The 27,600-nt window shown below is 50.9% G+C and overlaps 1 protein-coding gene across 2 annotated transcripts in view; it reads right to left on the reverse strand.

The window, feature by feature from the left end:
- Positions 1 to 1,360: 1,360 nt before the first annotated feature.
- Positions 1,361 to 27,600, reverse strand: part of PKMYT1 (protein kinase, membrane associated tyrosine/threonine 1) — a 54,814-nt gene continuing 28,574 nt past the window's right edge. For both annotated transcript variants that reach the window (XM_075318679.1, XM_075318680.1), the window contains exons 3-8: positions 4,186 to 4,682; positions 4,004 to 4,110; positions 3,743 to 3,915; positions 3,363 to 3,613; positions 2,365 to 2,451; positions 1,361 to 1,590 (exon numbers count right to left, since the gene is read on the reverse strand). In XM_075318679.1, the coding sequence (XP_075174794.1) occupies positions 1,410 to 1,590; positions 2,365 to 2,451; positions 3,363 to 3,613; positions 3,743 to 3,915; positions 4,004 to 4,110; positions 4,186 to 4,682 (1,296 nt within the window). In that variant the 3' untranslated portion in view covers positions 1,361 to 1,409. The remainder of the gene's footprint in view (positions 1,591 to 2,364; positions 2,452 to 3,362; positions 3,614 to 3,742; positions 3,916 to 4,003; positions 4,111 to 4,185; positions 4,683 to 27,600) is intronic.

The raw sequence follows: 27,600 nt of genomic DNA on the forward strand, positions 1-27,600 counted from the left end.
GCCAGTAATGAATGCAGCTTCCGTGCTCCCAATGAATCACTGCCGCCATCTGTGCTGCAGAATAAGGTAATCTCCACCCCGAGCAGAAGCCATCCCCGGCCTCTACAGGGACAGATTGGGACACCGCCGGTAACGAATGCAGCTGCCGTGCACCCAACGAATCACTGCCACCATCTGTGCTGCAGAATAAGGTAATGTCCACCCCGAGCAGAAGCCATCCCTGGCCTCTACAGGTACAGATGGGTACATCGCCGGTAACGAATGCAGCTGCCGTGCACCCAACGAATAACTGCCGCCATCTGTGCTGCAGAATAAGGTAAGTCCAACCCGGGCAGAAGACATCCCCAGCCTCTACAGGTACAGATGGAGACACAGCCAGTAATGAATGCAGCTTCCGTGCTCCCAACGAATCACTGCCGCCGTCTGTGCTGCAAAATAAGGTAATGTCCACCCTGAGCAGAAGCCATCCTCGGCCTCTACAGGTACAGATGGGGACATCAACAGTAACGAATGCAGCTGCCGTGCACCCAACGAATCACTGCCGCCATCTGTGCTGCAGAATAAGGTAATGTCCACCCCGAGCAGAAGCCATCCCCGGCCTCTACAGGTACAGATGGGGACATCACCGGTAACGAATGCAGCTGCCGTGCACCCAACGAATCACTGCCGCCATCTGTGCTGCAGAATAAGGTAATGTCCACCCCGAGCAGAAGCCATCCCCAGCCTCTACAGGTACAGATGGAGACATCAACGGTAATGAATGGAGCTGCCGTGCACCCAACAAATCACTGCCGCCATCTGTGCTGCAGAATAAGGTAAGTCCACCCCGGGCAGAAGCCATCCCTGGCCTCTACAGGGACAGATGGGGACATCAACGGTAACGAATGCAGCTGTCGTGCACCCAACGAATCACTGCCGCCATCTGTGCTGCAGAATAAGGTAATGTCCACCCCAGGGAGAAGACATCCCTGGCCTCTACAGGGACAGATGGGGACATCAACAGTAACGAATGCAGCTGCCGTGCACCCAACAAATCACTGCGCCCATCTGTGCTGCAGAATAAGGTAATGTCCACCCCAGGGAGAAGACATCCCTGGCCTCTACAGGTACAGATAGGGACATCAACGGTAACGAATGCAGCTGCCGTGCACCCAACGAATCACTGCCGCCATTTGTGCTGCAATAATAAGGTAATGAACTCTCCACCCCGGGGAGAAGCCATCTTCCATCCGGCTTCTACCTCAATGATGAAGAAAGCTGGCAAGTCCTCGCCTGCACAGAGGGGGCGCTGTGCTCTCTTCACAGCCAGTCCTGAAGCCGCAGTCGGCGTGTCACATCCGCAGAACAGAAGCTGATGCAGTCACAGCAATGTCTTTTATTCTCTAAGCTGCCACAGAACATTACAACTTCTACTGCTCAGACGCTTCATCAAACATGCTCAAGAGATTCCGGGGTAGAAAGGAAGAGCGAGGAGCCTCAGCGTCCACAAAACCAGAAGAAGCACTGCTACTGTCCCGGCTCACAGACTTCATGCTGCACGGAGAGTCCTGGCTAATCCGGCTCACATTGGGCGTCAGAGGAAGACTCGACCTAGAAGAGCAGAAGATTAATGTGTGGAAGAGGCAGCACATATCTGTGGTCACATCTATATGAATGCGTTCTGCACCGCCTGCCCCGAGGATGCCACCGCACCTCACAAGGAGGAGAAAACCGACATCTCCCCAAGGAAGGACACATCTGTGGTCACATCTACACCGCCCCTCCCCCGTATCCGGCCACCGCCCATACGCAAGCCACCGCCCGTCCCCTCAGTACCTGGCCACTGCTCGTGCCCCCCCCCCGTATCAGGCCACCGCTCGTGCCCCCCCGTATCCGGCCACCGCCCGTGCCCCCCCGTATCCGGCCACCGCCCGTGCCCCCCCGTATCCGGCCACCGCCCGTGCCCCCCCATATCCGGCCACCGCCCATCCCCTCAGTCCCCCGAATCCGGCCACCGCCCGTCCCCCCCTGTATCCAGCAAGCGTCCATCCCCTCCGTCCCCCGTATCCGGCAACCGCCCGTCCCCTCCGTATCCGGCGACAGGTGGGCACCGGATACTGACGATGGGGGCGACAGGTGGGCACCGGATACTGACGATGGGGGCGACAGGTGGGCACCGGATACTGACGATGGAGGCGACAGGTGGGCACCGGCATGAGCGGCCCTTTTTGGCTCACACGGCCATTTCCAGGACTGTAGACTCCATGAGATCAGCGGGACTCGCTGGGGTTGATCTACGAGTAGTCACACACCCGGCCATGCAGCAGATTCACCACCATGAACACTGATTTATAACAAACACTTCAGTGATGAGAAGGCACTTACCTCTGCCGCGGGTTACAATCCGGAGACAGATTGCGGGGGGTGGAGGTACTGCCCAGAGACGGCCGGGATAACAGGTCCGGAGAACGTCTGCACCCCATAGATAAACAAGGAATAATTACAAGATGCCTTCTACACAGAGGAAGAGAGTGCAGCGCTGAATCGTCAGCCATACATCGAGGGTCCCCGATACACAAAGCCGGACGCACTGCTTACTATACATCGAGGGTCCCTGATACACAGAGCCAGACACGCTGCTTCCTATACATCGAGAGTCCCCGATACACAAAAAGCCGGACATGCTGCTTCCTATACATCGAGAGTTCCCGATACACAAAGCCAGATACGCTGCTTCCTATACATCGAGGGTCCCCGATACACAAAGCCAGACACGCTGCTTCCTATACATCGAGAGTCCCCAATACACAAAAAGCCGGACACATGCTGCTTCCTATACATCGAGAGTTCCCGATACACAAAGCCAGATACGCTGCTTCCTATACATCGAGGGTCCCCGATACACAGAGCCAGACACGCTGCATCCTATACATCGAGAGTCCCCGATACACAAAAAGCCGGACATGCTGCTTCCTATACATCGAGAGTTCCCGATACACAAAGCCAGATACGCTGCTTCCTATACATCGAGGGTCCCCGATACACAAAGCCAGACACGCTGCTTCCTATACATCGAGAGTCCCCGATACACAAAAAGCCGGACACATGCTGCTTCCTATACATCGAGAGTTCCCGATACACAAAGCCAGACACGCTGCTTAATATACATCGAGGGTCCCCGATACACAAAGCCAGACACGCTGCTTCCTATACAATCGAGAGTCCCCGATACACAGAGCCAGACACGCTGCTTCCTATACATCGAGAGTCCCCGATACACAAAAAGCCGGACATGCTGCTTCCTATACATCGAGAGTCCCCGATACACAAAGCTGGTCACGCTGCTTACTACTGCCTTCTGGCAAGCATTAGAGGCCACCTACCTTAGGGGGAATTCCTGTCCATGGTAGGTGATATTCCTGGGGTAGCCTAGAGGACTTGGTGGCACCTCAAATACTTCATCCCCAAGACTTTCATCCTCCCAGTCACTGGAGAAGCTGCTTTCCAAGCATCGGTTCTGGGATGGAGAAGATGGTGGAGAATCTGGAGCAGCAGTGCCCGACTTCCAAAGTAAAAGTCGCATCACTGGACGCTTCAGGACAGCACACATTAAGGTCACCAGCCACAATAAGAACTACAAAATGAAAATAGGGATTTTACAAGTCCGGGATGCACAGGACAACCCAGTGGTGACCAGACCATGAAAGTCTGGGTGGCTGGTGGCCCTGCGGACCACAGGACAGCAGGTGGTGGGGCACCTCACCTGGAATAAAGCCAGCAGCTTCGCACACACTCCTCTAGTCACCAGGGTCACCCCTCTCCACCTCTCAGCCCTACGTATGGCAGGTAGAGACAGCAGCCAGTCCACCGTAGCCCGGCATCGGTAATCTGGATCCAGCATCCCACACAGCACTTTTAGGAAATCTGGGGGCAGCTCTAGATTGGACGGAGAGAATGAAGGCGCGTTAGAGAAAACAAGTGACATAGCCCCCACATCCCACACAGGTCAGGGGACAGAACCCACCTGATGTAAACTCTGTTGGAAGGTGGCCCTGCCGCAGCTGCTGCCAGCCATCCCCTCCCCTTGGGAGCTCCATGTTACAAGCCACTTCTAGCAGTGTCATCCCGAGGCTGGGACACAAGGAAACTTCCATTAGAAGCTCAGCAAACAATGGGGTGCACAGTACAGAAAAAAGGAGGGCTCACCTGAAAACATCTGCTGCCTTCGTGAATACCCCATCCAAAAGCTCTGGAGCCATATAACGGGGGTCTCCCTCCTGCGCCTCTCCACTGCCTTCTGCTCCATCGAGCTCCACCATCAGACCAAAGTCCCCCAGTTTGTAGACTCCAGAGTAAGAAATGAACACATTGGCTGGCTTGATGTCGAGATGCAGCAGGTTGCGGTCATGCAGATGCTTCAGACCTCGGAGGAGGTCACAGGTAATAGCCCATATCTGTTGTGGTGAGAGCGGCTCGCCCAGCTCCTCTGAATGCTGCTGCAGGCTACAGACACAGAGCTCCGTCTGCAAGAAAAGCATCCGCCTCTCCTCCCAGGCCCGGACAAAGTGCAGGCAGTTCGGGTGCTTTCCAACACGTTCGTGTTTCCTCACCTCCTGGAGCTTGCGGAGACGGTCCGATTCACCGCGGAAAGGGGAGACTGAGCGCTTCACTGCATACATACAGCCGTCCTCACGACTCCGCACCTACAAACATGGAGATACCCACAGTCACCCTCCAGAGGCCGAAACATGGACCCAAGAAACACATGAAGGGACCAGCGATTACGGTACTCCTTACTGCGCACCTACAAAGTCACCCTCCAGTGACCGAAGCATGAACCCCAGAAACACATGAAGGGCCAGCGATTACTCCTTACTCCGCACCTACAAAACATGGATATACCTACAATCACCCTCCAGGGGCCGAAACATGGACCCCAGAAACACATGAAGGGCCAGTGATTACTCCCTACTCCACACCTACAAACATGGAAATACCTACAATCACCCTCCAGAGGTCAAAACACGGACCCCAGAAACACATGAAGGGCCAGTGATTACTCCTTACTCCACACCTACAAAGTCACCTTCCAGTAGCTGAAACACAGACCCCAGAAACACATGAAGGGCCAGCGATTACTCCTTACTCCACACCTACAAAGTCACCTTCCAGTAGCTGAAACACAGACCCCAGAAACAGATGAAGGGCCAGCGATTACTCCTTACTCCACACCTACAAAGTCACCTTCCAGTAGCTGAAACACAGACCCCAGAAACACATGAAGGGCCAGCGATTACTCCTTACTCCACACCTACAAAGTCACCTTCCAGTAGCTGAAACACAGACCCCAGAAACACATGAAGGGCCAGCGATTACTCCTTACTCCACACCTACAAAGTCACCTTCCAGTAGCTGAAACACAGACCCCAGAAACAGATGAAGGGCCAGCGATTACTCCTTACTCCACACCTACAAAGTCACCTTCCAGTAGCTGAAACACAGACCCCAGAAACACATGAAGGGCCAGCGATTACTCCTTACTCCACACCTACAAAGTCACCTTCCAGTAGCTGAAACACGGACCCCAGAAACACATGAAGGGCCAGCGATTACTCCTTACTCCACACCTACAAAGTCACCTTCCAGTAGCTGAAACACAGACCCCAGAAACACATGAACACATTTAAGTCCTGTGATCTGATCACATGATGCTTGTGATAGACACGGGGCATTCAGTGTCTATGTGGTCCACTTTGGAAGGCGCCTGCTCTAGAGGGCGCCTGCTCTGGAGGGCGCCTGCTGTGGAGGGCGCCTGCTGTGGAAGGTGCTTGTGTTGTGTGCAGCAGTGGTGCTTGCTGCACAGAGGCCGCCTGCAGTGTCCTTTCCTTTGTCTATTCCCCCTATTTGTATTCCTATTCTTGTATTTCTGTATTGCAGTGGCGAGTCTAATGATCTCGTCGGCCAGCTCACTAACCATGGTGAGTGTAGGGCTAGCTGAGGGCCTAAGGCAGAGGTCTCAAACGTGCCCGTAGACTCCATGACTATCGCGTTACTATGCAGGGGGCCGGGGCTGGCAGGGCTTTACTACAGTTGATACATTTGCAGCACAGCACGCACTTAGGCGCTGTCTGCATTCCACCAATCACAGGCAAGCAGGTAACATCACTGTATGAAGTCACCTGCTTGCCTGTGATTGGTGGAGTGCAGACAGCGCCTAAGTGCGTGCTGTGCCGCAAATGCATCAACTGTAGTAAAGCCCTGCTGGTGCCAGCCCACTACATAATGCAATAGCCACGGGGTCTACGGGTCTGCACCCCGCAACAAGCAGAAGAGAAAACAGGGAACGGAGGAAAGGTGAGAATTTTTTTTTTGTATGTCAAGAACGGCATAATACAGAACTTGGATCAGGACTGGAGACATTACTACTTGGGCACAATGCCACAAGGATGGGCACAATGCCACAAGGATGGGCACAATGCTACTGGGCACAAGGATGGGCACATTACTAAAGGGCAAAAGAATGATAAAAAAATGCTTTTAACATTAAAAATGCTTTTTACATATAAATGTAACAAAAAAGTGCAGGTTTGTTTTAATAAACAAGCAAAAAGTGATCCAAAAGGTGTATAGAAGAAAATACATGGAATCACTAAAATGTCACTTGGCCCTGCAAAGAATGCAGTCCCCCAAATAATTTTTTCCTATGTGCGGCCCATACACCCAGTCGAGTTTGAGACCCCTGGCCTAAGGAATTCGGCTCAGCAACAGGTTGCAAGAACCTGTATAGGGACGCTCGGGAGTCCAGGCGTCCGCTTGAGGCACGTTCAGGAGGTGCCCCCTCCCCCTTTCCCTAGCGGCAGGGACCGCCGTTGTATCGTGACCCTGATGGTCCCTGTGTGTTGTAACATCTTCTGGGGATTCACCAGGTACTAGGTAACCCTGCTAACCACATGCGTGACACAATCCTATGGAGAATGTATGGGCAAAGCTGAAGAGGCCGGAGCAAGCGGCGACCTCCAAACACGGCTCAGCTCCAGCAGATCTGTCCGGAGGAATCGCCCAAATTCCACCAACTATTGTGAGAAGCTTCTGGAAGGATCCAAAATGTGTCCCCCAAGTCACACAGTGTAAGGGCAATGCCACCAAATACTAATGACATGGAGGAAAAACCTGCAGATGAGTCTGTATAGAGAGCGAAGGGCAAAACCTGCAGATGTGTCTGTATAGAGAGCGGAGGGAAAACCTGCAGATGTGTCTGTATAGAGAGCGGAGAGAAAACCCTGCAGATGTGTCTGTACAGAGAGCGGAGAAAAAACCTGCAGATGTGTCTGTATAGAGAGCGGAGAAAAAACCTGCAGATGTGTCTGTATAGAGAGCGGAGAAAAAACCTGCAGATGTGTCTGTATAGAGAGCGGAGAGAAAACCTGCAGATGTGTCTGTATAGAGAGCGGAGGGAAAACCTGCAGATGTGTCTGTATAGAGAGCGGAGAGAAAACCCTGCAGATGTGTCTGTATAGAGAGGAGGGAGAAACCTGCAGATGTGTCTGTATAGAAAGCGGTGGGAAAACCTGCAGATGTGTCTGTATAGAGAGCAAAGGGCAAAACCTGCAGATGTGTCTGTATAGAGAGCAGAGGAGGGAAAACCTGCAGGTGTGTCTATAGAGAGCGGAGGGAAAAACCTGCAGATGTGTCTGTATAGAGAGCAGAGGAGGGAAAACCTGCAGATGTGTCTGTATAGAGAGCGGAGGGAAAACCTGCAGATGTGTCTGTATAAAGAGCGGAGGGAGAAACCTGCAGATGTGTCTGTATAGAGAGCGGAGGGAAAACCTGCAGATGTGTCTGTATACAGAGTGGAGAGGAAAAACCTCCAGATGGGTCTGTATAGAGAGCAGAGGGAAAACCTGCAGATGTGTCTGTATAGAGAGCGGACGGAAAAACCTGCAGATGTGTCTGTACAGAGAGCAGAGGAGGGAAAACCTGCAGATGTGTCTGTATAGAGAGCAGAGGAGGGAAAACCTGCAGATGTGTCTGTATAGAGAGCGGAGGGAAAACCTGCAGATGTGTCTGTATACAGAGTGGAGGGGAAAAACCTGCAGATGTGTCTATATAGAGAGCAGAGGGAAAAACCTGCAGATGTGTCTGTATAGAGAGCGGAGGGCAAAACCTGCAGATGTGTCTGTATAGAGAGCGGAGGGAAAACCTGTAGATGTGTCTGTATAGCGAGCGGAGGGGAAAACCTGCAGATGTGTCTGTATACAGAGGGAGGGAAACTAAGGATTTACACTATGTTTTAAGCATTGTCAGCTACAATAGCAAAAATCTGGAAATTGCATTGAACTAGGGCACCCAACTTATTACATATTTTGGGTATCGGTCCATTTTATACCGACCACCAAAACAGACACTGACTCCAACTCCACAGCCCTGATCTCAGGTTCCAGTAACGATCCAAGGAGGTCTGTGGTGAAGAGAAAGCTACGCGCCTGGCTCCATACTTCCAGAGGCCATCTGCTTCCCAGTTTCTGCTCCGGTTCCTGAACCTGTACAAGTGGAAAATATCAGGATGTCTGATGCCATGGGTCTGTGCTTCCTCTGTGGAGTAGCCGACACCTTCATCAGGCCGGTCCTATGAGGCCAGGACCCTCTTGCCTTGGCTTGGTAGGTGGTGGGGTAACTCTCGGAGAAAGCCGTTTCTCTTCTTCGCTGACCCTGTCCCTATCGTATGGAGAAGATCTCTGAGACGGCTCCTCTGGATCCCAGATCTGCTGGGAATTTTATTCAGCAAGCTGTGGTGGATTCACCGGGGAACAAAATTCTTGTTGCATCCACAAGAACACTTGTCCTTACGTAATTGGAGTGTGTGGATCTCGAATCTGAGATCAGTTTCTCTCTGTAAGGTACAGTTTATTTTCAATTCAATATTTCAGGTTATCACATTGTACAAATTTGCACACTTCGTGTAACATAATGAAGTTCAATGTCTTCTGGGCATCAGCTTTGTGAAAATGTAATAATGAAATGTAGTGAGTACACTAGAGGTAGGATTGCATCAGAATTTGTCTACAATTGTGAAATAGATCATGTTAACACACTTATTTTAATCATTAAATTTGCGCTAAACTTATTTAAATTCTATTCAGGCAAAAATTTGCGTTTGTACAGTAGCTCTTGCGTCCCCACCTCTTGCGTCCCCACCTCTTGCGTCTCTAGGTCTTGCGCCCCCACCTCTTGCGCCCCCACCTCTTGCGTCTCTAGGTCTTGCGTCCCCACCTCTTGCGTCTCTAGGTCTTGCGTCCCCACCTCTTGCGTCTCTAGGTCTTGCGTCCCCACCTCTTGCGTCTCTAGGTCTTGCGTCCCCACCTCTTGCGTCTCTAGGTCTTGCGTCCCCACCTCTTGCGTCTCTAGGTCTTGCGTCCCCACCTCTTGCGTCTCTAGGTCTTGCGTCCCCACCTCTTGCGTCTCTAGGTCTTGCGTCCCCACCTCTTGCGTCTCTAGGTCTTGCGTTCCCACCTCTTGCGTCTCTAGGTCTTGCGTCCCCACCTCTTGCGTCTCTAGGTCTTGCGTCCCCACCTCTTGCGTCTCTAGGTCTTGCGTCCCCACCTCTTGCGTCTCTAGGTCTTGCGTCCCCACCTCTTGCGTCTCTAGGTCTTGCGTCCCCACCTCTTGTGTTCCCACCTCTTGCGTCCCCACCTCTTGTGTCTCTAGGTCTTGCGTCCCCACCTCTTGTGTCTCTAGGTCTTGCGTCCCCACCTCTTGCGTCTCTAGGTCTTGCTCCCCACCTCTTGCGTCTCTAGGTCTTGCTCCCCACCTCTTGCGTCTCCAGGTCTTGCGTCCCCACCTCTTGCGTCCCCAGCTCTTGTGTCTCTAGGTCTTGCGTCCCCACCTCTTGCGTCCCCACCTCTTGCGTCTCTAGGTCTTGCTTCCCCACCTCTTGCGTCTCTAGGTCTTGCGTCCCCACCTCTTGCGTCTCTAGGTCTTGCGTCCCCACCTCTTGCGTCTCTAGGTCTTGCGTCCCCACCTCTTGCGTCCCCAGGTCTTGCGTCCCCAGCTCTTGTGTCTCTAGGTCTTGCGTCCCCAGCTCGTGTGTCTCTAGGTCTTGCGTTTGTGTATTTGTTGAGGACAATCTCGTTTGATGCTCCAGCAGTAGTATGCCATCATATTTTTGTCCCATCGCACCTGATAATGCTCTTCCATCATCTTCAGATCTTGATGAAAGCGTTCTCCCTGCTCATCAAATAACAGCTCCAGGATTTTCGGGAAACTTGTCAAGGTGACTGTTCAGGAAGGGAATCTTAATGCTCATGTCACATCCAATGTCATGGAAAGTCAACAGCATCCTTTGAACCAGAAGTTCATAGTTTTTGGCTTTTTTGTTGCCAAGGAAGTTCTTTGTAACTGCCACAAAAGACTGCCATGCTGCTTTCTCCTCCTTATTCATCTTCTTGGCAAATTCATCGTCACATATGATGGTTCGAATTTCAGGTCCATCAAATACACCTGCTTTTATCTTCTTGAAAGACTAATGTGTTGAAAGCATTCACTTTCTCTATTCAAACCCCAAACAAACTGCTTCATTGAACCAAGTTTGATGTGAAGTGGGGGAAAATGATCCTGTCTCCATCACCTACAGGTTCATTCTCAATATTTTGCCTCCCTACTTCCAGAGCTTCACGTTTCGGCCATTCCTTCTGTGTCCAGTCTTCCTCCCGAGCTAGGCTGTCCCACAAACACAGAAAACAAGGAGACTTTGTGAAACCTCTCTGTTGTCCTTGCAGGAGATTTACCATTTTAAGATCTACATAAATTATCCAATTCTGCTCCTCATACTTCAGTAAGTCCAGGACAATTTTATGTCATTATAATCTCGCAGATGAATTGAACGACCAATTGGAGCCGCTGCATAAACATTATGGTTATAGAACACATTTCATGCTCCACTTAGAGCTGTGAAGAAATAGCCGCCATTCTGCTGGACTGTAAGTGGTAACACCTAGCTGGCCGAGAAGACTACGGATATCAGGACACAAAACAAAGTGTTTGGCTTTGGAAAAAGTCCACACAAATGTGTTCACACTTCCTGAAATGGGAAAGTTTAGCTGCGCGGGGAAGGGCATGGAGGCCAATATCTCAGCGGCTTTCTTTCATCGGCCCAAACCTCTTACTAAATCATTCAATTTAGGTTGGGTAAACTGCTGAGGGGTTAATGATGGCTCGGCATCAGGAGAAGACACTTCAGAGTCTACATTCATTTCCTCATGCTTCTTACAATATATGATCATCAGGTTCACGTTCTTCATCCTTACAAGAAATAAAACCATCGAAAATTGTAACGTGGGGTGTGGGATAGGTCATATTGCTGAAGGAATATTAGGATATGTCATCAGATGCCGCGTTTTCTTCCCGATGCCCTTTGTATGGACCAGACAGAAATAACAGGCACTGCTGTGGTCCTTCAGTTCACGCCAAACCATGGGAATACCAAAAGGCATATCCAGTCCCTAAGCATTTCCTCACAATTAGGGCACAATATGAGGAGCCAAAATCTCGTCTTGATCACCAAGGGGCACTTGAAAATAGGCAACATATGCACGTGTCACAAATGATGAAATATTGAAGTGTATAGCAGCCACATACAGTGGAAAGTATTCACACCCCTTTACATTTTTCACTTTGTTTCATTGCAGCCATTTGGTAAATTCTCATTAATGTACACTCTGCACCCATCCCCCCCATCCCCATCTTCCCGTCCCCCATCTTGACAAGAAAAAAACAGAAATGTAGAAATATTTTCAAAATTTATTAAACAAGAAAACCTGAAATATCACATGGGCATAAGTATTCAGCCCCTTTGCTCAGTATTGGGTAGAACCACCCTCCTTTTGAGCTACTACAGCCATGAGTCGTCTTGGGATCCTGGATTTGGGGATCCTCGGCCATTCTTCCTTGCAGATCCTCTCCACTTCTATCAGGTTGGATGGTGAACGTTGGTGGGCGCCGTTTTCAGGTCTCTCCAGAGATGCTCAATTGGGTTTAGGTCAGGGGTCTGGCTGGGTCGGTCAAGAATGGTCACAGAGTTGTTCTGAAGCCTCTCCATTGTTATTTTAGCTGTGTGCTTAGGGCCATTGTCTTGTTGGAAGGTGAACCTTCGGCCAAGTCTGAGGTCCAGAGCATCTCGAAGAGGTTTTCTTCCAGGATATCTCTGTACGTGGCCGCATTCATCTTTCCATCAATTGCCACCAGTCGTCCTGTCCCTGCCCCCATAGCATGATGCTGCCACCACCATGTCTCACTATGGGGATGGTATTGGGCACGTGATGAGCAGGGCCTGGTTTTCTCCACACAAACCGCTTAGAATTCTCACCATAAAGTTCTATCTTCTTGTCATCAGACCAGAGTATCTTATTTCTCATAGTCTGGGAGGCCTTCCTGTGTTTTTTGCAGTCTATGCAGCTTTCATATGTCTTGCACTGAGGAGAGGCTTCCATCGGGCCACTCTGTCATAAAGGCCCGACTGGTGGAGGCTGCAGTGATAGGTGACTTTGTGGAACTTTCTCCCATCTCCCTACTGCATCTCTGGAGCTCAGCCACAGTGATTTTGGGGTTCTTCTTTACCTCTCTCACCAAGGCTCTTCTCCCACGATTGCTCAGTTTGGCTGGACGGCCAGGTCTAGGAAGAGTTCTGGGGGTCCCAAACTTCTTCCATGTAAGGATTATGGAGGCCACTGTGCTCTTAGGAACCTTGAGTACAACAGATATTATTTTATAACCTTGGCCAGATCTGTGCCTTGCCACAATTCTGTCTCTGAGCTCCTTGGGCAATTCCTTTGACCTCATGATTCTCATTTGGTGTGACCTACAGTGTGAGCTGTGAGGTCTTATATAGACAGGTGTGCGCCTTCCCAAATCACGTCCTATCAGTTTAATTACACACCACTGGACTCCAATGAAGGAGGAGAACCATCTCAAGGAGGATCACAAGGAAATGGACAGCATGGGACTTACATATGAGCGTCTGAGCAAAGGGGCTGAATACTTATGACCATGTGTTATACCGAGCAAAGGGGCTGAATACTTATGACCATGTGTAAGGCCCGTTTCACACGTCAGTGAAAAACACTGACGTTTTTCACTGGCGTGTAAAACACGCACATGTCCCTGCGTGTGCCGTGAATCACGGCACACGTGGGTTGTTTAAGTGCAATCCGGGCTCCGTTCTCCGTGGCCCGTGATTTCACTTAGTAATCATCTCACCTGCGCCCACTCCCGCTCTCCATGGTGCTGATCGCTCCCGCGGTGCAGCATCCGGCCGGCGGTGACCCCCGCAGCAGCTGTTTCCGGGTCGGCTGTGTCGCGCATCATGAATATGTGCGACAGTAATGAGCCGGCACAGAAGGAGCAGGGAGAACGGGCTGCAGAGGACATCGCTGGACGCCGGGTGAGTTAAAATGTTTTTTATTTTAAAAGCACGTTTTTTTCTGGCACGTGTTTCACGGACCACAACATCAGTGATGCCAGAAAAAAATGGACATGTCTCCGTGCGGCAATCACGCACACGCGGGTACGCTGCACGGACACACGTGCAGTGACAAATCACTGACGTGTGAGCAGACCCATTCATTATAATGGGTCTGCGTATGTCAGTGATTCTGGTACGTTTAAAAAAAAAAAAGCACAAACGTACCAGAATCACTGACGTGTGAAAGAGGCCTTATACTGAGGAAAGGGGCTGAATACTTATCACCATGTGAGATCAGATTTTCTTGTTTAATAAATTTGCAAAAATTTCTACATTTCAGTTTTTCCTTCTGACAAGATGGGGGATGGGGGCAGAGTGTACATTTATGAGAAAAAAATACCAAATGGCTGCAATGAAACAAAAGAGTGAAAATATACAAGGGTGTGAATACTTTCCATACCCACTGTATATAATAGAAGGTGTCAGGACTATTCTTACATTTACGCCTACTCAAGGAAGCCATGGTTCAATCTAAACACAAAATCGGAGGGGTTGTTTTAATCAGATAACCAAAACGTGACGACAGCTGCTGGTTATGTCTGGTTATGTCCAATCCAAGAGTCGTTGCCCTTTAACTCCAATTTAAAAACCAATGCCTCCCATAAACTAACAAAAAAATTAAAATTGCCAAAAAACTAAAGTGTGCACCAAAAAACGGACGGATTTCAGGTTTGGAATCAGCGATGCAGAAATATATAGAAAGAGCTCTAAAACCTCAAGCAACAGAAAATAAAAAAAAAAGTAAATAAATAAAATAAATTGTTGTCCAAATGCCATTCGGGACAGTCAGAATCCCTTGTCGGTATAATCTGTGGATAGAGAGCTCCTGTCATAACCCATAGGCTTAGTTTCTGGGCCTTCAGAATCCCTTGTCGGTATAATCTGTGGAAGGAGAGCTCCTGTCATAACCCATAGGCTTAGTTTCTGGGCCTTCAGAATCCCTTGTCGGTATAGTCTGTGGATGGAGCACTCCTGTAAGGACCATAGGCTTCGTTTCTGGGCCTTCAGAATCCCTTGTCGGTATAGTCTGTGGATGGAGAGCTCCTGTCATAATCCATAGGCTTCGTTTCTGGGCCTTCAGAATCCCTTGTTAGTATAGTCTGTGGATGGAGAGCTCCTCTCATAACCTATAGGCTTCGTTTATGGGCCTTCAGAATCCCTTGTTGGTATAGTATGTGGATGGAAAGCTCCTGTCATAATCTATAGGCTTCAATTCTGAGCCCGTGGAACTACGCATGGGAGACACAAATTTGGAGAAGGTCTCCTTCCTTGTGCCACCAAACTTTTCTTGTCTGCTTCTCCTAGCTATGCCTTGGCTCTGTACTCATGAGCCTGTTCTGGACTGGAAATCCGTTGAGGTGCTCCATTGGAGACAGATTAATTCCTAGGTGTCCCTGAATCCTCGGGATGTCCACCCCAGTTTCCAGTTCCGTTTGCCATTATGGGTCCTGAAAAAAGCCTTCCAAGCAACGGCCATCCGGTCCACCTCTGCCACCGGCCATTTCTTCACCCATCAACTCTGATGACATCATTCTGGAGAAGAAAATTCTTTCTGGCCCGGCCAAGCGGGGGCTTAAGGAGGAAGGGGTTACTGTAGTACCGCCAGCGTCCCTGGACTGCTCGCTGCCCCCCACGTAGGGACGCCGACTCACTCACTGCTGCAGCCGGCCTGCAGCGCCCTGTTTGGCTTCCCCGCGATCCTCCACGTGCTCTGCTTCTACCTGCTTTTAATAATAATAAAAAGTTTATTTTTATAGCACAAATACCGTATTTTTCGCTTTATAAGACGCACTTTTGTTCCCCCAAATTTTGGGGGAAAGTAGGGGGTGCGTCTTATAATCCGAATATACGGGGGGGGGGGGGTGTATATATATATATATATATATACACAGAGTCCAGTGGAGGTGCGGGCAGCTCTGGAGCGGTGCTGGGGACTGCTTGGAGCTGGGAGCGGCAGCCTTTGATCTCCTGCACCCGCTCATATAATATGCACAGCCGCTGTCCACCACCATGGTGCTGAAAGTGCACCGCGGCGATGGGCTTGTGCAGCAGTGTATATTATATCTGCCTGCGCCCTTCTTTGTTTGCACATGCCCCCTCCCCCGTGTTAGCTATGGCCCCCATGCTGCTGCAAACAGTAAAATAATAAACTTTTTACTCACCTCCTCCAGCGTGTCTGCCCGGCCTCCCTCCTGCTGCTATGATAAGGAACAAGAGATTTCACTCTTCCGTGCCGATCACATGACCAGCCGAGAAGCAGGAAATGCAGGAGGCCGGAGTTCAACCCCGAGGAGGGGGACACAGACAGGACAATGCTGGAGAAGGTAAGGAAAGTTTTATTTTACTAAAAGCAGCAGCATGGGGCGATATATAACACAGGGAGCTGTGTGCCAGCAATAGTGGGCCGTGTGCCGCCACATGGGGCCGTGTGCCGCCACATGGGGCCCTGTGCCAGCAATAGTGGGCTGTGTGCAGCCACATGGGGCCGTGTGCCGCCACATGGGGCCGTGTGCCGCCACATGGGACCATGTGCCAGCAATAGTGGGCTGTGTGCAGCCACATGGGGCCGTGTGCAGCCACATGGGGCCGTGTGCCGCCACATGGGGCCCTGTGCCAGCAATAGTGGGCTGTGTGCAGCCACATGGGACCATGTGCCAGCAATAGTGGGCTGTGTGCAGCCACATGGGGCCCTGTGCCAGCAATAGTGGGCTGTGTGCAGCCACATGGGGCCGTGTGCCAGCAATAGTGGGCCATGTGCAGCCACATGGCCCCATGTGGCGGCACACGGCCCACTATTGCTGGCACACAGCTCCCTGTGTTATATATCGCCCCATGCTGCTGCTTTTAGCCGTGTGCCGCCACATGGGGCCGTGTGCAGCCACATGGGGCCGTGTGCCGCCACATGGGGCCGTGTGCCGCCACATGGGGCCGTGTGCCGCTATATGGGGCCGTGTGCCGCCACAATGGGCCGTGTGCCGCCACATGGGGCCGTGTGCAGCCACATGGGGCCGTGTGCCGCCACATGGGACCATGTGCCAGCAATAGTGGGCTGTGTGCAGCCACATGGGGCCGTGTGCAGCCACATGGGGCCGTGTGCCGCCACATGGGGCCCTGTGCCAGCAATAGTGGGCTGTGTGCAGCCACATGGGACCATGTGCCAGCAATAGTGGGCTGTGTGCAGCCACATGGGGCCCTGTGCCAGCAATAGTGGGCTGTGTGCAGCCACATGGGGCCGTGTGCCAGCAATAGTGGGCCATGTGCAGCCACATGGCCCCATGTGGCGGCACACGGCCCACTATTGCTGGCACACAGCTCCCTGTGTTATATATCGCCCCATGCTGCTGCTTTTAGCCGTGTGCCGCCACATGGGGCCGTGTGCAGCCACATGGGGCCGTGTGCCGCCACATGGGGCCGTGTGCCGCCACATGGGGCCGTGTGCCGCTATATGGGGCCGTGTGCCGCCACAATGGGCCGTGTGCCGCCACATGGGGCCGTGTGCAGCCACATGGGGCCGTGTGCCGCCATATGGGGCCGTGTGCCGCCACATGGGGCCGTGTGCCGCCATATGGGGCCGTGTGCCGCCATATGGGGCCGTGTGCCGCCACAATGGGCTGTGTGCCAGCCATAGAGGATGTGTGCCAGGCATAGGGGACATGTGGCATCGCTGGGCCATATCCAGATTCAGAGGGCTAATTTTAGGATGGGGGGGGGGCTATGAGGGACATATACCCTATATGATTTGTCAGACGGACACTGGCATTATAAGACGGACCCCATTTATTAAAAAATTCTCTATTCCTTCACCAAATTTGGGGGTGCGTCTTATAATCAGGTGCGTCTTATAAAGCGAAAAATACGGTAAATATATGTTCAGCTCACCACTCTAGAGCAGGTATCTCCAGCCTCTGGTCCGGTGCAAGGAACAAGTGGTTTGGCTTCCACAGCTGAGTAATCAGTACCATCAAGAGAGACAAGGGAGAGGAGAGAGGAACGAGGGAGAGGAGAGAGGAACGAGGGAGAGGAGAGAGGAACGAGGGAGAGGAGAGAGGAACGAGGGAGAGGAGAGAGGAACGAGGGAGAGGAGAGAGGAACGAGGGAGAGGAGAGAGGAACGAGGGAGAGGAGAGAGGAACGAGGGAGAGGAGAGAGGAACGAGGGAGAGGAGAGAGGAACGAGGGAGAGGAGAGAGGAACGAGGGAGAGGAGAGAGGAACGAGGGAGAGGAGAGAGGAACCAGGGAGAGGAACCAGGGAGAGGAGAGAGGAACCAGGGAGAGGAGAGAGGAACCAGGGAGAGGAGAGCGGAACCAGGGAGAGGAGAGCGGAACCAGGGAGAGGAGAGCGGAACCAGGGAGAGAGCGGAACAAGGGAGAGGAGAGCGGAACAAGGGAGAGGAGAGAGGAACAAGGGAGAGGAGAGCGGAACGAGGGAGAGGAGAGCGGAACGAGGGAGAGGAGAGCGGAACGAGGGAGAGGAGAGCGGAACGAGGGAGAGGAGAGAGGAACGAGGGAGAGGAGAGAGGAACGAGGGAGAGGAGAGAGGAACGAGGGAGAGGAGAGAGGAACGAGGGAGAGGAGAGAGGAACCAGGGAGAGGAGAGAGGAACCAGGGAGAGGAGAGAGGAACCAGGGAGAGGAGAGAGGAACCAGGGAGAGGAGAGAGGAACCAGGGAGAGGAGAGAGGAACCAGGGAGAGGAGAGAGGAACCAGGGAGAGGAGAGAGGAACCAGGGAGAGGAACCAGGGAGAGGAGAGAGGAACCAGGGAGAGGAGAGAGGAACCAGGGAGAGGAGAGAGGAACCAGGGAGAGGAGAGAGGAACCAGGGAGAGGAGAGAGGAACCAGGGAGAGGAGAGAGGAACCAGGGAGAGGAGAGAGGAACCAGGGAGAGGAGAGAGGAACCAGGGAGAGGAGAGAGGAACCAGGGAGAGGAGAGAGGAACCAGGGAGAGGAGAGAGGAACCAGGGAGAGGAGAGCGGAACCAGGGAGAGGAGAGCGGAACCAGGGAGAGGAGAGCGGAACCAGGGAGAGGAGAGCGGAACAAGGGCGAGGAGAGAGGAACAAGGGCGAGGAGAGCGGAACAAGGGAGAGGAGAGAGGAACCAGGGAGAGGAACCAGGGAGAGGAGAGAGGAACCAGGGAGAGGAGAGAGGAACCAGGGAGAGGAGAGAGGAACCAGGGAGAGGAGAGAGGAACCAGGGAGAGGAGAGAGGAACCAGGGAGAGGAGAGAGGAACCAGGGAGAGGAGAGCGGAACCAGGGCGAGGAGAGCGGAACAAGGGCGAGGAGAGCGGAACAAGGGAGAGGAGAGAGGAACAAGGGAGAGGAGAGAGGAACAAGGGAGAGGAGAGAGGAACAAGGGAGAGGAGAGAGGAACAAGGGAGAGGAGAGAGGAACAAGGGAGAGGAGAGAGGAACAAGGGAGAGGAGAGAGGAACAAGGGAGAGGAGAGAGGAACAAGGGAGAGGAGAGAGGAACAAGGGAGAGGAGAGAGGAACAAGGGAGAGGAGAGAGGAACAAGGGAGAGGAGAGAGGAACAAGGGAGAGGAGAGAGGAACAAGGGAGAGGAGAGAGGAACAAGGGAGAGGAGAGAGGAACAAGGGAGAGGAGAGAGGAACAAGGGAGAGGAGAGAGGAACAAGGGAGAGGAGAGAGGAACAAGGGAGAGGAGAGAGGAACAAGGGAGAGGAGAGAGGAACAAGGGAGAGGAGAGAGGAACAAGGGAGAGGAGAGAGGAACAAGGGAGAGGAGAGAGGAACAAGGGAGAGGAGAGAGGAACAAGGGAGAGGAGAGAGGAACAAGGGAGAGGAGAGAGGAACAAGGGAGAGGAGAGAGAATCCAGCACCGATGTAGTAAAAATATTTTCTTTATTCAAAATTCATAACATGAAAAATGTGACCAAGTGCAGAGTATAAATATGTTTAACGCGTTTTGGAGAAGAACAGACTCATTCATAAGCAATATAATCAGAATGAGTAGCCACGGCGATATATATACCTATACGCCCCTCATCCGAGCCGGATCTATATACACAATCCACAAAATAGTGCTTACTTTATATACAACAAAAACAATACATTACAAGAGTAATAAAAATACAAACACCCAGGGATATAAAACCAATGTTAGATAAAGCACATTTTCATTGTAATATATACGTAATAGATCATAGCATTGATTTAATTCCGCTAAATAACACGCATGCGGCTTACAGGTCCACAGTGCTGGCTTTAAGGCAGATTTCTACCAGTCTCCCTCTCCAGAAGGTCCATTAACCCTCTCCATACCTTGGTAATTATAAGAAAAGCACAAATCCACATTAAATAAAATCTTACAATTCTAAATCATATCTCAATATATGTTATAATTATATCGGAGACGGGGGAGGGGGTAGAGGAGGTGATGTACCACTTATAAATCTCTTACTCCCCATCTTATTTTATATAATATGTAATTTTATTAATTTTTATTATTGTTTTTTATAAATTTATGTAAATTTCCTGTATTTTATGTGGAATTTAAATGAAAGGGAAAGGGGGGAAAATTCCCATATTCCATTATATGCTAAGATCTAAACTAAACATAATTATAGTATATTAGAGAAAGGGCCCTTCCACTCAATAGCTATACAATAAATCAGAGCGGTCATTAAGTCCTCCGGGGCAGCGCCATTCAACTTTTAAAGTTTTAAAAGTTTTAAAGTATTTGTATTAAAGGGTTTACAAAATAAAGAGGGAAGTAAATGCATCGAGGAGAAAGTACCGTATTTTTCGCTTTATAAGACGCACCTGATTATAAGACGCACCCCCAAATTTGGTGAAGGAATAGAGAATTTTTTAATAATTGGGGTCCGTCTTATAATGCCAGTGTCCGTCTAACAAATAATATAGGGTATATGTCCCTCATAGCCCCCTCATCCTAAAATTAGCCACCTTAATCTGGATATGGCCACCTTATATTGAACACGTCCCCCAGTAAGGCACACAGGCCCACTGTTTGCAGGCACACAGGCCCACTGTTTGCAGGCACACAGGCCCACTGTTTGCAGGCACACAGGCCCACTGTTTGCAGGCACACAGGCCCACTGTTTGCAGGCACACAGGCCCACTGTTTGCAGGCACACAGGCCCACTGTTTGCAGGCACACAGGCCCACTGTTTGCAGGCACACAGGCCCACTGTTTGCAGGCACACAGGCCCACTGTTTGCAGGCACACAGGCCCACTGTTTGCAGGCACACAGGCCCACTGTTTGCAGGCACACAGGCCCACTGTTTGCAGGCACACAGGCCCACTGTTAGATATCGCCCCCATGTTGCTGCTTTTAGTAAAATAAACTCCTTACCTTCTGCAGCAGTGTCCTGTCTGGTGTCACCCTCCTCGGGGTTGAGCTCCTACAGTGTCTCCTGCACTTCCTACTTCCTGGTTATAGTGCCGGTCATGTGATCGGGACAGCAGAGAGAGATATCTCTGCGTGCAAGATCACAGCAGCAGGAGGGAGACGGGCAGACACGCTGGAAGAGGTGAGTAAAGAGTTTATTATTTTACTATGGGCAGCAGCATGGGGGCCATAGCTAACACAGGGGGAGGGGGCATGTGCGATCAAAGGCAAGCACAGGCAGATAATATGCGCAGCTCCCCCAGCCCATCGCCGCGGTGCAGTTTCAGCACCATGGTGGTGGACAGCGGCTGTGCATATTAAATGAGCGGGTGCAGGAGATCAAAGGCTGCCGCCCGCAGCTTCACAAGCCTCTACCAAACCCCCCAGCCCCACCAGCACAGCTCCAGAGCGGCCTCCACCTCCCCTGGACCCTGCAGTATATAATCTGTATATTCGGTTTATAAGACGCACCCCCTACTTTCCCCCAAAATTTGGGGGAACAAAAGTGCGTCTTATAAAGCGAAAAATACGGTAGTTTACAAATTGTGATATCAAATGTATTTGTTTAAAAAAGAAATATTGTGAGGATGGGTGAAAACGAGGGGAGGGTGGAAGGAATGAGGGAGACGGGAGGAGGAAAGTGTTACAATTTTATTAGGAAATAAGGGATAGTGAGAGGGAAAAAGGAGGGAAGGAGGGAAAGGGAGAACATCCATGGAAAATTCTAGGTCTTAAAAACACACAACGAAACTTATATACAAGCAAACGGTAACTAATTTGAGATACGATAGAAACGTTGCTAAATAATGGATGACCTTAAATTATAATTTATTTTGTTAGAGAAATGTTGATATTTTTAAGAAGTAAATAATCATGAGGCAGTGATCTCACGTGAGACCTTCTCGGAATCTGTCCCAGGGATTCCATTGTTTGAAATATAACGGGAATAGATTGTTGATAATGGCGTAATGTTTTCTGAAATTTCTATGTAGGGCTACAGATTCTATAATCTGAGGGATTGTAGGGGGAAGAGGTTTTTTGCAATTTGCTGCTATAAATGTTTTCTGTTGTTAGGAAAATGTGAAGTATTAAAGGTCTATAGATTGGATCAATTAATTCTGTATTTAAAGAAAGGAGGGCTAAAGACGGAGTAACAGGTATATTTACTTGACTATTTGGTAAACCAGTCTTGAAATGTCTAGCCATACATTTTTCAAAACTGGACACCCCCAGAAGAGATGCAAAAGATCACCTCTCACCACAATTCCTCCAACACATGGGTGAGAGGTTTTTATTAAATTGGTAAATTCTCGCTGGGGAAAGATACCATCGTGTTAATATCTTAGTATGAGTTTCCAAAAGAAGAGCACCGGTGCCTGCTGAGGGAGCTGCTTTCAGCGCTGTTTGCCAGTCCTCCTCTGGGAAATATTGTTTAAGATCCCTTTCCCAGTTGAGAATGAACCTCGATTTCTCGAGACTATGGTCTCCAATGAGGTATTGGTATATTAGTTTACTACTCCAGACTGTTTTATTATTAGGATTGCAAAATAGTGGGTTATTTATTAATGGAAGGGGATACTTATTAGAAATTAGTTTCAGAATGGATTCTCTAAAGGTCAACAAGGATTTAAAATCGGTGTCAGGGATTTTGTGGTTGATTTTTAAGTCTAAAAAGGAAATCTAGTCGGAGCCATCATGCAAGTGGCTTAATGCTTTCAGTTTAGTGCTATGCCATGAGGCTGCGACTTTTGAATTTGAAAGAATTGTAAGGAAAATTGTTTGATCATTTCATATTTTGATTGGTTGTTTTAGTTGCTAAACTTTTCCACGCATGTAATGTGGCTGCAATGGTAGGAAAATCAGGAAGTTTTAAGAATAGGGAGGAGAGGTGAAGAAGAATTAGGTGTTTAAGGGGGCTATAATTATTGAAGAACAACTCTAGATCTACCCAAGGAAGATTATAAGATTCCTTATTCCAATGCTGGCTCTGTTTGACGAGATTTGTGATGTAGTAGCTGTGTAAGTCCGGGAGCCCTATACCTCCTCTACTCCTATGCTTAATGAGTAAGGATTTAGAAATTCTGGCTTTTTTATTGTTCCATATGAAGTTATTTAGGATTGTTTGGACAGAGTTTATGTGTTTCAGGGGAAAAAAAAATCAGAGGACTGGATCTAAAAAAGGTATACATTTTTTGGAGGAAAAATCATTTTATATGTTGTCAGTCTCCCCAGCCACGAAAGATTCTGCTTTTTGGGAATTATTAATATCTTTTTTGATATAAGAATTATTCTTACCGATAATTCGGTTTCTAGGACCTTCCACGACAGCATAGGAGGTTGTCTCTCCACGCCCTAATTGGGACAGGAAGTTCAAGAGGTTTAAAAGGACCCTCCCACCTCCCACAGCCAGTGTCTTACAAAGAATCCATAGCATATGAGAAGTACTACACATTCAGGAATACATGAATACATAGGGGAGGGAATTACCTGCTGTCGTGGAAGGTCCTAGAAACCGAATTATCGGTAAGAATAATTCTTATTTCTCTAGTCCCTTCCACGACAGCATAGGAGGAATACCAAAGAATTGATACCTAGGGGGGGACCACAGCCTGCAGGACTTTCCTGCCAAAGGCCAAATCCCTGTTGGAATCCAGATCCAGACGATAATGCTTCGTGAAGGTATGGAGCGAAGACCACGTAGCCGCCTTGCAGATCTGCTCAGGGGATGCCCCTGCCCGTTCGGCCCAGGAGGCAGAGGTAGCCCTGGTGGAGTGCGCCGTGAATCCAGTAGTTGGAGAGAGATGCTGAGCGAGGTATGCATCTCTAATTGCCCGCACAATCCAGTTGGCAACGGTACTCTTGGCCACCTTCTTGCCCTTATTGCGGCCAAAGGGCTGGATGAACAGGTTAGAATCAAGGCGCCAAGAAGCAGTAACCTCTAGGTAGTGCAACACTATCCGACGGACATCCAAAGAATGAAACACTTCCTCACCCGGAGTCCGAGGATTCTGACAGAAGGAAGGCAGGACGATGGACTGCGAACGGTGAAAATCCGAAACCACCTTGGGAAGGAAGGAAGGGTCCAGCTGAAAAACAATGCTGTCATCTCTGATGGTCAGGTAAGGTTCCCTAACAGACAAAGCCTGAAGTTCGCCGACTCTGCGAGCAGATGTAATAGCCACAAGAAAAGCAGTCTTGTGAGAAAGGGAACGAATGTTACAAGAGCACATAGGTTCAAACGGAGACTGAGATAGTCCTGTAAGGACCACATTGAGATCCCAGCGAGGCGTCAGGACCCTCTGACGTGGACAGAGTCTACCAGCGGACACAAAGAACCGACGGATCCAACGATGATCTGCCAGAGCCGTGTCAAAGACCGCACTGAGTGCTGACACCTGAACTTTCAGGGTGCTAGGCCTAAGACCTAAGTCTAAACCACTCTGGAGAAAGTCCAGAATCTGCGCAATATTAGGCCGAAGAGGGTCAGGAGGCCGAGAACCACACCAGGAGGAAAATCTCTTCCAGATTTTGTTGTATATACTATTAGTCACAGGTTTATGGTTCTTCTGTAGCGTAGCCACAACTTTGTCAGAAAGCCCTTGGGCCTTCAGTGCCCGGGCCTCAGAAGCCAGGCAGCCAAGTTGAGTTTCTGGGGAGCCGGATGGAAAAAATCGGACCCTGTGACAGTAAGCTGGGGTCCGAACCTAAGAGGACTGGGCCGTCGATTCCTAGCGTCATGACCAGGCTGTACCAACTCCTCCGGGGCCACAGAGGGGCTACCAGTATAGTTGGGACCCCCTCGTCTCTGATCTTCCTCAGGGCACGTGCCAGAAGAGGAAGAGGGGGGAACGCGTAAGCGAGGCGAAAGGACCAACTGTGGCAGAAAGCGTCTACCCCTAACGCCTCGTCCCTTGGGTTCAGGGAGAAATATGTTGTGACCTTGCGATTCCCTGCCGAGGCAAAGAGGTCCACCTCTGGTGCACCCCACCTTGCCACTAGAGAGCAGAACACCGCCTGATCCAGGCTCCATTCCCCTGGATGAACATCCCGACGACTCAGGAAATCCGCCTGAAGATTGAGGGAGCCCTTCAGATGGACCGCAGAAAGGGAGAGCAGAGATTGTTCTGCCCATTGAAAGATTCGGGAGGATACTGACTTCAGGGCGCCTGAGCGGGTACTGCCCTGATGGCGGAGATGTGCCACTGTTGTGACATTGTCTGAATATACCAGGACGTGAGAGTCCCGGACGAGGTCCTGAGCCGCAAGGAGGGCTTCCCTGACTGCCCTGAGCTCCCTGTAGTTGGAGGATTGGGAGCTGACGTAAGGACTCCAGACCCCTTGAAATGGGGAATTTGCCACCATTGCCCCCCATCCTCGTAGGCTGGCATCTGTGGTCAGTGTAACCAGGGGTTTCTGAGTCCAGGCAACCCCCACCCGCAGGTTGGCGGGCTTCAGCCACCAGAGAAGGGATGAGGAGACGGACTCCGAGAGGCGAAACCTTCTGTTTAGGGATGACGGGAGTCTGTCCCAATGTGTCAGGATATGATCCTGGAGACACCGAGAATGGGCCTGAGCCCACCTGACTGAAGGAATGCAGGATGTCATGGAACCCAGAGCTGACATAGCCGCTCGAAGCGTCGGGCGAGCCTGCCTGCGAAGCTTTGATATTTTGGCTAACAGAGCTATCCTGTGGCCCTCTGGGAGAAAAGATGCCTGTCTGTCGGAGTCCAGCAGCACTCCGAGAAACTGCCGAGTGGAGGAGGGGTTTGTGTACAACAGAGCCTGTGAACCCGGTGATGCCAGCGCAGTGACTCGGAGACCCGGAAGAGGGGGGGAAAGGAATTCTATGAGAAGACCGTCCGAGATGATCTTCAGAACCCATTGGCAAGTGGTTATGGACTGCCACTGGGGAAAAAACGCTGAGAGTCTTCCCCCCACCCGGGCCGAGTCACTGTTTGTCCTGCTGAGGACGTTGCTGATGGGGAGGGATGAGGATGTTTCTCCCTCTACCTTTGGGATAGCTCCACCTGCCAGCCTTCCCTTTCCCTCTGGGCTGGGAGGCCTGAGGCATCGAGGGACGAAAGGACCGCTTCCTGTTAGGTCTAGGATCGGGCAAGGCCTTACGATCGGTCGCCTTGTCCAGGATATCATCCAGGGCAGGCCCAAACACTAAATCCCCTTTAAACGGAAGTAAACAAAGCCTCATTTTGGAGGTGGAGTCTCCGCTCCAGGCCTTAAGCCAGAGGGCACGTCGGGCAGAGTTAGAAAGCACCGAGGTCCTGGCTGCCAGGCGGACAGATTCCACCGAGGTATCTGCCAGAAAACAGGTAGCCTTCCTAAGCAAGGGAAGGGATTCCAGTAATTCCTCCCTAGGGGTCCCTTGGGAAATATGAGCCCCCAACTGGTCTAACCACCTAATTAGGGACCTGGATACGCAGGTGGAGGCAATGTTGGCTTGAATAGAGGAAGACGATGCCTCCCAGGACCGCTTCATCAGGCCCTCTACCTTCCTATCCATCTGATCCTTCAGTTGGGAGGTATCCTCAAAGGGAAGAGCCGTTTGCTTAGCTACCCTAGCCACCTGAACGTCTACTCTTGGAACCTCCCAATGCAGTCCCGAAGGTTCCAGAGGAAACCGGCGTCTAAGGTCACTCCGTACCCGCCTCTCAGGAAATTCCCATTCCTGAGAGACAATATCCAAAACATTGGCATGAACTGGGAAACCCAACTGTTTGACTGACTTCAGGCCAGCAAACATTTCGTCCTGAATTGAAGGAAGAGACTGCACTTCTTCTAAACCCATAGTGCTCCTAACTGCCCCAATAAGATCCCCCAACTCTTCTGAGTGAAATAGAAAGGACTGGTCAGACCCCCCAGATGGAAATCCTTCATCAGGACCCTCAGAGGTGGAATCAGCGTCCTCCTGATCAGATGGGGTCGACTGGAGTCTCCTCTTTTTTGGAGGAGAGGGTCCAGGAGCAGGGCCTGGAGCAGGGTCAGGAGCAGGGCCAGGAACAGGAAGGGAGGCCAGAGAGGCCCTAATCTCCTGTTTCATCATGGACCGCAACTCATCTATCAGAGATGGTTGTTCGGCCCTAATAAACTGGTCCGTACATTGCTGGCAAAGCTTTTTATCCCATACTGCAGGGAGCTTCTTTATACAGATAGGACATTTTTTAATTTTTTCCACTCTGTCAGGTCTATCAGGCTTATCGGATTTGTCAGTTTTTTCTGACTTCTCAGGCTTCTCTGATTTTTCATTTCTGTAAGTTTTCTTGGTGGCCTTGTCCTCCTAGAAAACACAGACCATAGAGCCATAAATCATCTGATGAGACCTATGTCCGAGGGACCATTCCCCTCCATACTCACAGTAGCAGGGGGCACACTGGGTTCTGCAGATGCAGCTGCAGCGGAAGACATGACAGGGAGCACGGTTGCTTACCATGATCTGATGTCTTCGTGGCAGCCCTTATGCACAAGGGCCTGCCCCCCCCAGTGACGGTGCACGTTCCCCGCCTCCCGCATCCGGTCCTGGGCAGGCCGTGTCACCGGCGGCGTGCCTCCACGCTGCCTCCGCAAACCGGAAGCGCTCGACCGGAAGTCCGCAAGACCGGAAGTCCCGCCCCCGGGAGCACCGGATCGCTCCGGCAGCGTGCATGCGGGAAGCGGCCAGCGGCTCAGGGAGGACGCCGGCCGGGGAGCTCAACAGCCTGCATCACCCCTCAGGAGGATCCGGAA

Source organism: Anomaloglossus baeobatrachus, chromosome 7, assembly GCF_048569485.1.
Source record: "Anomaloglossus baeobatrachus isolate aAnoBae1 chromosome 7, aAnoBae1.hap1, whole genome shotgun sequence".
Taxonomy (NCBI): domain Eukaryota; kingdom Metazoa; phylum Chordata; class Amphibia; order Anura; family Aromobatidae; genus Anomaloglossus; species Anomaloglossus baeobatrachus.